This window comes from Lingula anatina, chromosome 1 (genome assembly GCF_051362555.1).
Source record: "Lingula anatina isolate TDL-2025a chromosome 1, LinAna3.0, whole genome shotgun sequence".
Classification (NCBI taxonomy): domain Eukaryota; kingdom Metazoa; phylum Brachiopoda; class Lingulata; order Lingulida; family Lingulidae; genus Lingula; species Lingula anatina.
Genome location: NC_141767.1, coordinates 8,742,869 through 8,755,241, shown reverse-complemented (window position 1 = coordinate 8,755,241; position 12,373 = coordinate 8,742,869). Strand labels below are relative to the sequence as shown.

Below are 12,373 nucleotides of genomic sequence, written 5' to 3'. Positions count from 1 at the left end.
AATTGCCAGTATATGACTTCCTATTCAAGTTCAAGAGTAACTATGGACCTATCTCTGTCAAGTTTGAAGTTAAAAAAGAAAGAAATTAGCAGAGTTCACTTCATGATAAAAAGTAGGTCAAAGGTCAATTTCAAGGTCACACTTAGATTGCCAGTATAGGACTTCCTATTCAAATTCAATAGTAACTATGGACCTATCTCTGCCAGTTTTGGAGATAAAAGGGAAGCAAAATTTGCAAAATTCAGTTCATGGTGAAAAGTAGGTCAAAGGTCAATTTCAAGGTCACATTTAGATTGCCAGTATATGACTTTCTTATCAAGTTCAATACTAACTATGGACCTATCTCTGCCAGTTTTGGAGATAAAAGGAAAGCAAAATTTGCAAAGTTCAGTTCATGGTGAAAAGTAGGTCAAAAGTCAATTTTAAGGTCACATTTAGATTGCCAGTATATGACTTCCTATTCAAGTTCAATAGTAACTATGGACCTATCTCTGCCAGTTTTGGAGATAAAAGGGAAGCAAAATTTGCAAAGTTCAGTTCATGGTGAAAAGTAGGTCAAAGGTCAATTTTAAGGTCACATTTATATTGCCAGTATATGACTTCCTATTCTAGTTCAATAGTAACTATGGACCTATCTCTGCCAGTTTTGGAGATAAAAGGGAAGCAAAATTTGCAAAGTTCAGTTCATGCTGAAAAGTAGGTCAAAGGTCAATTTCAAGGTCACATTTAGATTGCCAGTATATGACTTTCTATTCAAGTTCAATACTAACTACGGACCTATCTCAGCCAGTTTTGGAGATAAAAGGAAAGCAAAATTTGCAAAGTTCAGTTCATGGTGAAAAGTAGGTCAAAGGTCAATTTTAAGGTCACATTTAGATTGCCAGTATATGACTTCCTATTCAAATTCAATAGTAACTATGGACCTATCTCTGCCAGTTTTGGAGATAAAAGGAAAGCAAAATTTGCAAAGTTCAGTTCATGGTGAAAAGTAGGTCAAAGGTCAATTTTAAGGTCACATATAGATTGCCAGTATATGACTTCCTATTCAACTTCAATAGTAACTATGGACCTATCTCTGCCAGTTTTGGAGATATAAGGGACTAAATGTTATAATTTTGGAGTTACCATAATGTGCCTTAAATTTCGTACAGAAAAAATTAATTAAAATAAAGAAAATGTCATTTTGGTCAAAATTCTTGAAATAGGAGGTGCTCTGAAGTTTCAGAAGTTCAAATTTGATGAATTAATGTCATTTTTGAACACAAGTTGTCTGCTTTGCCAAGCCTTTTGTTTTATTTTTCCAGAGTTCAAAATTTATTATCCATTACCGTACTGCACATTTTGCTTTTACCACCAATATGTACTTTTTGATACAGCGTAACTCGAAAACCGTATGGAATACAAAAAAACCGAGACCACCGCCAGTGTTGGGCTTTACATGCTCTACAAAATGCAAAAAAGAATGGGTCTCTAGCATTAACGGTTCCCGAATTAGAGACAGTTTTCAGTTTTGGAATCTTATGGCCGCTACTCCCGTGAAAATGCACCGATTGACCCCAAATTCATGGAGATGAAAGATGACCTGAAGGGTAACACTTTCCAATAATATTATTGGTTAAGTCTGTGTAGTGTCTGAATAACAGGGCAAAAAAAATTTTTTCGGTAAAAAATTTCATTTTTTTGAAAATTTTGGCCCATTTGACCTTGAAGTAAAGGTCAAAGGTCAAATCCAAGGGTATATTTGAAATCTACACATATGACTTTTGGAAAGCCGTCTATAGAAATTTTTCCCATAACTCTTTCCGTAGGGTAGATAATTAGCATTTAATTTTGCCATTTTTAGACAAGGGTGCATTGTAATGAGTGCCACACCCAGACCCCAATACCGACAAAGCCCAAATTTTACGTGGAACGAGTTGAGATTATAGGTGACCTAAATCTATGAGATGGGTACGGGGGCCCTTACGGTCTAGGAGGAGAAGCGGTAACGGTAGCCGTCCGGCGGAGCCGGCGGAGCCGGCGGAACGATCCGGACGGGACCGAAACCATGTGTACCGCCAGCGCTAACGCTGGTGGTACAATTAAGCCTCAAGTTCACCATGGTCTTTGCAGACTTGCATGCAACATCAGCAACAATTATACTGATGTCAGGTTTGCTTTCACTGCATGACCACTGAAACCAGATAGACTACCTGATCTAAGATTGCTTCAGATTCACTCATCTTACTAGCTGGTGCAGGCCAACTCTAAGGAGATTCTTGCCAAAGTGCAATCAGTGGAATCAGCTTAATTGTCTCTTCGAGCAGCTCGGGGGTAATTCACTATTGTGTGTTGATTAAGCTGATTCCACTGATTGCACTTTATCAAGAATCCCCTGCAGATTTGGACTGACCCAGATATATTACAATGTATGAATCAGAATGCGCCCTTAGAGAAAACAGGTGTTTAAACAGAAATAACAATGAATATGACAATATAGAATTTTAAAGTCCTGCATCCCAATTAGTACATTAGATTCAGTTGTCTCAGTTATGACCAATATATTTTGGTCAATCTCAAGTAAGACTTTGCTAATTCACTTTATCAAATTTACCAGGTAATCAAAATAGCAATCCAAATGATTGACACATGTAGTAGTACTTAACTGTGTGATATATTATTTTTGTTAGGGTTAAGAATATTGTAGAAATCCTTATAAGGGTACATATATGTGAAAATTGCATACTTGCACTAATTAATTATTACATGCACATGCTTATACACAAAAAAATCTTACCGCAACAAGTGTACTATACTAGGGGAATGGCTCATGATTCACTCGTGACTACACATGAAAAAATGAATGGTACTTTGCAGTTGTCAGAACCTTCAGAAATTAGAGATTAGTGACTTAATGATGCATGTTTCATCTACACTTAGATATTTTCTTCATTTAACTTTTAATGGTCATTTTTCCCAAGCGTACATAAGAGAACCCAATACAATTTTTCTTCATTTGTTTTACCACAGCTGTAAGATTTTTTGTTACATCCTTACTCCCACGCCTTGAAGAAATTTCAATGAAATGCTTGAGACTGGTAGTAAGCCGTTGAAGGGTATAGTCATTCTGTAGACAAATGATATAGTGGCTGTATGATATGGTTAGGCATACGTGTATCCCCAATGGACAAGAGGTGTGGAGTAGGTCATTTGTAACCCCTAAGAAATTCCCTTGCTTCAATACACAAGTGTATTGTACGTATTTGTGGGTGAAGGACAAGTCCGTGTTCCCAATGGTGTAAATGTGTACTAAAAAAAGCTTCATGTCAGTTAAATGGAAAGTAAATTAGAGGACATTGATGCTAACTTGCGAAGAAGAGGATCGCTTAAATTATCAGTTTTGATATGAAGATCATATATGTTCACTATACTGTGTGTGTGTGTGTGTGTGTGTGTGTGTGTGTGTGTGTGTACTGGGGATATATATGTAGCAAACTTTATGCTCCAATACCAAACATAAAGCAGCTTGTTGGAATAGTTCATAATTAAGTTATGTGTTAAAACTACAAAAATAGTTTCATTTGTCAAAAGCTACAGAAAAAAAGTTAACTATAATTTACTAGCCAGTATTTTGTCTGCTAACAGTTTATAACTGAAAACACAATATATTGGACAAGTAAACCTGTGACTCTCACATTGAAGTTCTTGAAACTACAGCACACATGGAAGGGAACTCAATAGAAATGATAGAACTGAGCTTTGTAACCCAGCTTCTGCATTTCACTCTTCAGGGAGGGGAGGTGGGGGGTGGGCAAAGGAAGAGGACACCTGACTGAACCAGCACACCTGAGGAGTGATAGGTGGTAATACTTATCACAGCCCTCATTTTCCTGTTAGCATCCAAAATATTGGCTGGTAAATCTCAGTAATTTTTTCTATATTTTTATACCCATGTGCACAGTATTAATTAACAAATAAAACTCAATTTGTGTATGGAGTTGCTTTCTGGCATCATGAACAAGCACGAACTCCTACGAACATATGAATTTTACTTTTTTACTTTTTTCTATTCTAATTACATAATTATTGTTTAATTTTCAAAACGTGCATTTAACTTTTGAAAAGACTTAATACCCTAGGTACATTTGTAGATGTAGTGTGCTAGCTGTGCCGGGTTGTCATTATATTAAGTATTGTCCACGCAAAGAAATAGAATGATAGTATGTTGACTAGAGTTCACTGGTCCCCCATTGCAAAATTAAGGTAGGATTTCAAATCCTCTGTTAAGTTGAAAGAATTTTGTCAATTTTATCTTTTCTAAATTAGTTCTGATGCCCAAACAACTATTTTGAATAGATGCTTATAAAATATGCAAGGTAGGGTGCCGTCACCTACAATTAGAACATTTATATGGGCTTGTGATCTATATTTCTGAAATGATAAGCTGGGTCTTTGCAATTTGCAATTGGAACAGAAATATAGTTGGCTATATGTTTTGAAAGGCTGTAGAAGAAAAATATACTTATTGCAATTTTATATTGTTTACATTATTTGTTCAAATATGCAACAATCAGCATTGCATCTCATAACTTGATTGTTAATTAGTACCACCAGCGTGTACGCTGGCGGTACTCATGGTTTTAGTCCCGACCCGTATCGTACGGCTCCGCCGGCTCCGCAGGGTGGCGTGGGATACAAGTCACCGTTACCGCTTCTCCTCCTAGACTGCATGGGCCTGTGTCCCCATCTCTTGGATTTAGGTCAATTATAATCTCAACTTGAACCCCCTGGTTTTTTTGTCTCGATCGGTGCAATTGCCTGGGCATGACGCTCGTTGAAATGCACCCTTGTCAAAATTTTTGAAAATTCAATGCTATATATCTCCCAAACTGAAGGAATTATGGGAAAAATTAATATAGAAGTCTGACCGAAAGTCACATATGAGGATTCCAAATATGCCCTTGGATTTGACCTTTGACCTTTATTTCAAGGTCAAACAGGCCAAAATTTTCAAAAAAAGGGAATTTTTTACGAAAAAAAAATTATTTGTGCTGATATTCAGAAACTACGCAGACCTTACCTCTAATATTTTTGGTAGTTGTTACCCTTCAGGTTATCTTTAATCTCTGTGAGTTTCGAGTCAATCGATGCATTTTCACGGGAGCAGCGGCCATTAGATGCTGAAACATAAAACTCTCTCTAATTCTGGAGTCGTTAATGCTAGAGACCTCTTGTTTTTTGCATTTGATAGAGCATGTCAAGCCCAACACTGGAGGTGGTCTCCGTTTTTTTGTTTTCCATACGGTTCACGAGTTATGCTGTATCAAAAAGTACATTCCTACTTTTCACCATTAACTGAAGTTTGAAAAAATTTAGTTTCTTATATCCCCAAAACTAGGAGAGTTGGGTCAATAGTTACTATTGAAGTTGAATAGGAAGTCATATACTTGCAATTTAACTGTGACCTTGAAATTGACCTTTGACCTTCTTTTCACCTAGGACTGAACTTTGCAACTTTTTTCAGTGCTTATACTTTCAAAACTGGCAAAGATATGCCCATAGTTAGTACCACCAGTGTGTAAGCTGGGGGTATTCGTGGTTTTAGTACCAACCCATATCGTACGGCTCCGCAGGGTGGCGTGGGATAAAAGGCACCATTACCAATTATCCTCCTAGATCGCAAAAAAGGGAATTTCTGCAAAAAGATATTTGTTTGTGCCAATGTTCAGAAACTAAGCAGACCTTAGCTCTCATATTATACTGAGGGGTTACAATTGCAGACTGCTTTAATGTGTGGAAGTTCGGGGTCAATAGGTGCATTTTCATGGGAAAAGCAGCCATTAGATGCCAAAACTGAAAAAAAAAAAAAAAAAAAAAAACACCTTGTTTACTACATTTCCTGCAGCTTGTCACCCACAACCATACAGGTGGGGCCCCACTTTCTTTTTCTTTCCCATACAAATGTGCTTACCCCAGCTGGTGGTACAATATCAGGAGGCGGTATCGCCTCTCTGATCCTCTAGTTATAATGTGTTAAGTGCTTATTTTGGTTTGCATAATGGAGCAATTGCTGTAGTTTTAAAGTAATTATTTATAAGGGATTTGCATTGAATAAAAGCACCCTGGGTAGGCCAAATTGCCTTAATATCTTGTGTTCATGCTGTCATAAATATGTAAATATGTAATGTAATGTGTGTTGTGTGGAAGGATGGAAGAGGCATAAAAATGCTTTTTGACCAGCAGAAGGGACAGCAGGACTAACCCAAGTGACCAGTCCCAGGAGGACTGAACACCACTGTCTTGATTGAATATTCTTCTCATAATTTGCTTCTTAATGGTCAACTCACTGACCACTCATCATCACAGAATGACCAACTAGAGATAGTTATATCCTTGATAACTTACCATACAATACCCTCTGAGATCAGGGCCTCTAAGGGGCCATTCAGAATGAGAAGAGCTGAGTGCTAGCTGGTCCACTGCCTAAATATGGTGGACCTACATGAAAGGAAGACCGCTTATCCTGTAATGGTCTCTCTGCTTCTCACATGCCTCCTTTCATGTAGGTCTGCCATATTTAGGCCGTGGACCAACTAACACTTGGCTTTCCTCATTCTGAATGGCCCCTAAAATAGCATACAAAATTAAAGTATGGTCCCCTGTGGGAACTCACCCAATCAATACATCTGCTTTTATGTACATTTAAAGACCTATCCATACCCACCCCTTAAATGGTGGCTCAGCAGCAGAGGAAGATAAATTTGGGGTTGGGTGTAATCACTAAGATGAGCATCTGGAGTAAAACTGAGACCATGTTTGATTTGCATTATGTAACATAGACAGGGATATGCAGCACTCAACATTTAGGTGTGAAATCGTCCCCATTGACAAATAAATGCTAAGGGTATGACTGGCGAGGAGCGTGTTCCTGTTGATCACCTCAGTTCCCATAGGGTCTGATACAATTATGTTGTAACAGACTACTAGCAGACCTTATGATCAGAGAGTAACCATTCATTGGTTGCAAATTTTTTTAATGTTTTGCTAATAAGACACAAGATATTATGAGAATCTTTTTTTAAACACAAATCTCTCAGTTTTCATTTCAGATAGCATGCCGGTATGTCACATTTTTTTTTGATAATAAGAAATTTCAAAAGTTGAATACTCATGCAAGGTAAAATGCTAAAATTGGCTTTAATTTTCTGAAAAAAATTGAATATGTTTTTTTTAGTATCCTGAAAGGATAATTTTGGCCTTGGGTCCCATAAGAACACTGGCTTTAAGATGGTAGCTAGGTCTGTTTGCCTTTGTCAGCTCACAGACTTTTGTGAAAAATGTGCTAGATCCATTAAACATTATTTTCACCCGTAATTGGCAAGAAGCAACATACAAGCACTCAAAATGCTGTGTACACCTATTTTAATGTAAGCAAAGGTGTATGTATTTGACCATATACATATGTGTGATTCTGTGAGTTTGTAAGATTGTGAATGTCTGCTGATACGATCATTTTTTTTTTCAATTGAACAGAGATGTGACTTTTTTTTTTGACAACTTCATTTCCAGATAGAGTACTTACATGAAACAAATTATCACAGTGACGCAGGCAAACCTAACAAGCAAAATAATTTCCTGCTACAAAGACCTCTTTTATCTTTTGCCTAAGATAGATTTACCCATCACTGATTGTCTAGGAAGCCATATCAGTTGTTAAGTGTCATAACATTTGTAAGGCTTACTAAATCTTCTGTTAATCTCAGGTTTAGTACATATCCAAGAGGCCATTTTCTGTTATTATAGTCTATAAAATGTCAGATGTAACTGACCATCAAAATCAAATATTTGAGAAGACTTATGATGATTATAGTGGTAAGTTGCAAATTGTTTGCAAATTTAAAGCAAAGTTTTATATGATTCAGAGAGAGAGAGAGATGACAAAAATGCCATTTTTATTTTCATAAAATGACAAATCTTTTAAAACTTTTTTATGTGGTTCAACTTTTAGCTACTATTTCTTGTCTGTACTAAGGTATTCTGAAGTCAACATGCCAGACAGTTACAATTATGTTGAGTTGTCAGTGGTAAACATTACAATGTATTGCGTGATCATCTAGACATAGATAGGTGTAGGTATACGAGAGGCATATATCTAAAATTACGTACAGGATGGTGCTTTGCACATGGATGCAGTAGTGGTTCCAGGTATTTATCTTTACTCTGAATATTAACAGTCTTAATGTTCATTTGAAAAGATTCAATATGCTGGCTTAATTTTTTATCTTCTAGGATATTGTTTTTGCCAAGGCATTTGATTTGTTCATGAAAGACAAAGGGACTATTCGATTACTCAGGTAATGATTTAAACATGTGGCATCTGTGCATATTTAAAGGATTTGTTTAATGCTCTGCTGTATTTTATATATTTGATGTAAATTAATTTTTGAATGGTCAGCACATCATTAATATGATTTTACATTTAGCAAAAATAATGTTTTATGTCTTGTGTTAAATAATTTACTGTATGTTTTATTTCAGCGAGAAAGATTTGGTGAATTCTAAAAATGCAGAAATAGCACGTTATGTGGCCTCAACACATGAGGTATGTTTTTGAAACAGAAAATATATAAAAAGTCAAGCACATCATTTTTGCCAATTGAGCAGGTTAAAATTTGTTGCATAATATTAAAAATTATGACCTAAATCTTACCTCTTTTGTATGCCTAAAAATGACATTAGTGACTTTATCAAACTTTCTGTTTCACATTTTTATGAGAAAATGTGCTTTATTGACATGTATACATTTTACAATTAGATGTGTATAATGGAATGAATTATATAGAAGATTTTTGTCTTCATCAAAAAAAGTAACTTAATAAATATTAAATAGAAAAAAATGTATAATTTAATATAATTTGTGCAGCTGTTACCAACATCCATCTGTTACATATAGTTTATAAAATTGATTTGCAGCACTGAAAGTAAAAAAAGAAAGTAGACAACAGAACATATGAGTATTTTTGTCAGGCATCCCTTGACATGCACATCATACATCATTAAGAAATGAGATTGAAACCAATCAAATGCAATAATACTGGTTTCACTGTCAGTCATGTTATAACCCACTTGACATCCCTGGACTGCTGTCAATTTTCAGTGATAACTATTTCCTGGATTAGTCTTTTTTTTTATCCCACGTTTTGACATAAAAGCTTGCTCTAATAGTTGCAGCAGCAATTAAAGGAAGATATTGCATTTGATCTGTGCATTAATTGCTTTTGTGTAGGATCAAAGGATATCTGTCAAAGAAAGTTTGAACTCTGCTGAGATGGCATTGGAAAACCAAACCATTCGATAATACAATACAACCAGAGCCTGTCATTATAAGTTATGGTCATATTTTGCAATGTACTTTCATGCTGTATGTCACCAGAACACTTTGAAACTGCAGCCCACCATCCAGCTGCTGGTCAAAACCTTCAAAACTTCAGTGGAAATGCCTCTGTAGAGTATGCCTTCCCCATATGTGAACATTATACATGTATTACATATCAAATAGTTCCAAATGACAGTTGTGCCAATACTCATTTGCATTATGGTCAAGACCCTGTGTAAATTATGTAATAAAAATTTGCTTTACCCATGTATGCACTGAATGAAGTTTGGTGCAGAACAGTTTGTCCCTGTGATAAGATTTTATAAATGTATATATACATTAACATCTCTGATGTTAATAATTAACAGTATCTGTTCCTAAATATACAATTGTTGCTTTTTCCTTTACTCATGAATACAGTGCATGTTTACGGCTATCATATGTCTATTTTTTTTTCAGACACTTAACATCTCTGATGTTCAAAGCGATACAAGATTCAGTCGTCAGGAAGTAAGTACTGGTATTGCGCTGGCTGTTGATTTGTTGTGTGTTCATACTGAAGCTCGTAGATTACATGCATGTGGATTGCATTGTTATTTTACTCCAAACTTCCTCTGTTGTAATAGGTGCAAATAGATCTGTTACACTAGTCTCACAGTTTTTTTTTTTTTTTTTTTTTTTTTTTTAGATATTTATATGCTTAAATGTCAGAAGTCACACTTGTATTTGTCTGGCAAGCAAAAATGTACAGGGGCAGATTTAGGCCGTCTTCTGGGTTTTCCGGAAGGTGTTCAAGTTTACATTGAGGGATATCTATTTTTTTTCTGTCAGAAGGCAGTCAAAAATGGAGGATGGATCAACAAAGATAATTTGGAAGACTGTCAGAAAATATCTCTGGATCCGCCCCTGATGTTTGGCTTCTAGATAAAGCTAATGCATTGGATTAAATAAAAAACTAATCTAAACAGATAAATTTGTTGCTCAACCTAGCCTTTAGATATTGGTGTTTTTTGTTTGAATCAATAGTTTATTGCAAAATTAATGATTTGAAGACATGAATCATTAATTTTGCAATAAACTATGGGATCAAACAATGTTTTATGCCATATTTCACCATATTTTATGGACTTCTGCCCCTTCAGCAATTATTAACTTGATGTTCATATATGTGTGTTCTATTAGAAAAAATAACTTGAAAAGCAAGTCCAATGAAATTGCCTGTTAATTTAGCACAATATGTTAACATACTTGTATAGGCAGTGTTTGGTATCTATATTTAATCCTTTCATTATTTTCCCAGTTGCCTCTCTTGTCGATGTTCTGTGCACAGTAATTTTTATTCTGCCTTATCAGACTAAATGTCTGGACATTATCTCTTTTTCCATTAATATACTGCCAAATTTATAGCTGCTTTGCTGCAGCTGTTCCAAAACTCATTTTTAGATTTTATCCACTAAGTTTTTTGTTTGGAAAATTATCTGATAGTGGAATGATGGATAGGAGTAGGGGAATACAGTGTCATGTGTGTTAAAAAAGCATTTATTATACATGACAGTAGAACCATATATGTCCCTGATATTTGTCCCTGTCATACTGATGATTAAACACAGTTGTTAGCTATTAATCCATAATTAGATTGCATCCTGTTCAATTTTGTCTATAGTATTTTGCATTAAAAATGTGTAGTGTCAGATAGTGATGTTTGTCATGGTATACTTGAAATTGGGTGGTGATTATGTTTGGCTGCAATGCTTTGGCATCAGAATGTTCCATATATTGATGGATCTCATAAATAAAATATTTTTGAAGCCCATTTTCTGTCTACAGTAGCATGTATTTGTTTTTCCATTTTCGTTGCTAATCAAAATAAACAGTAGTTCAGATTCTGTGCTCTCACCCCAAGGTCTTGATCTTAACTTCAAATATTGTCCCTTTCTGAAAGATGGAAATATTTGTGAAGTAATAAAACTTTGTAGAGATACTCATGGTATTATGCTAGCATTCAGTACCTCGTAATGACAGCTAGGCTGTATCCTCCCAGGGAGGCCCAGGCCAAAAATTCCCAGCATCTTGTTTATCTTGCTGAGACACATAGAATGCAGTATACAAGATCTGAACTTTACTTTTTTAATTTTTATGAAGAAGGTAATGAGTTATTTTCGTGTCAGATGAATGAATGTGTACAGGTACTACAGTATTAAAATAGATGTGATTGGATTATTCATGATATTTTTTCAATAATTATTTAAATATTTTCAATCTTGTTTTTCAATTATTTGTGCATTACAACCCTTTTACCAAAAAGCGTAAAGAAGGCAAATCTCTTTTCCTTCAAACTTCTTGGAAGCATATTTAGACTTCATTACAGGTGTGGGTATATTCAGTGCACATGTTTTTTCCCCTTAATATTTAAACTGAGATAGGTTGTTTGAGCATTTGTCAGCTTCAGCAGGATTGTTTCTGGGTTCATCCAGATGTTATCTGTTAGGATACATTTGGATTCAATCTGTTATAATTCATTTTGCTTATCTAAAAGTGTGAGAATTGTGTTATACCTGCATGCATTTTTTTGGCATATGGCTATTTGAATGAAGCGTAGTAATTAAGTATTGTGAACAACATAAACTTCTGCATCAAGAGGTTAAAGCTTTGTTTTGCAGATATTTCCAGAGTTTCACTAACTCAAATATCGTTTTAAACTGTTTCAACATTTATCTTTTTGAACACCAGGGTACTGAAGAAGAAGAAGATGGTTTCCAGCTCCAGAATATGCTTTGCATGCCGATTTATAACAGCCAACACTGCATAATAGGCATCACACAGTTAATGAATAAAATGAACAAACATCCCTTTTATGAACGTGATATGAATATGTTTGAGGTAAGTAAAAACTCATCTTATTTTAGTCAAACCATAAAAATATGGTGTCAAATTGTCATTTAGCAGATGTATCTGTGATTCAGTATAGTGATAAGTCTCTTGAATAATTGATGTGAACACTGTCTTTTGCTTAATCCT

General features: G+C 35.3%; 1 protein-coding gene across 10 annotated transcripts in view; it reads left to right on the top strand.

The window, feature by feature from the left end:
• Positions 1-12,373, top strand: part of LOC106150401 (cGMP-specific 3',5'-cyclic phosphodiesterase) — a 54,626-nt gene that overhangs the window by 25,528 nt on the left and 16,725 nt on the right. For all 10 annotated transcript variants that reach the window (XM_087000779.1, XM_087000778.1, XM_013523168.2 and 7 more), the window contains 4 exons: positions 8,269-8,333; positions 8,518-8,581; positions 9,815-9,865; positions 12,086-12,235. In XM_087000779.1, the coding sequence (XP_086856905.1) occupies positions 8,269-8,333; positions 8,518-8,581; positions 9,815-9,865; positions 12,086-12,235 (330 nt within the window). The remainder of the gene's footprint in view (positions 1-8,268; positions 8,334-8,517; positions 8,582-9,814; positions 9,866-12,085; positions 12,236-12,373) is intronic.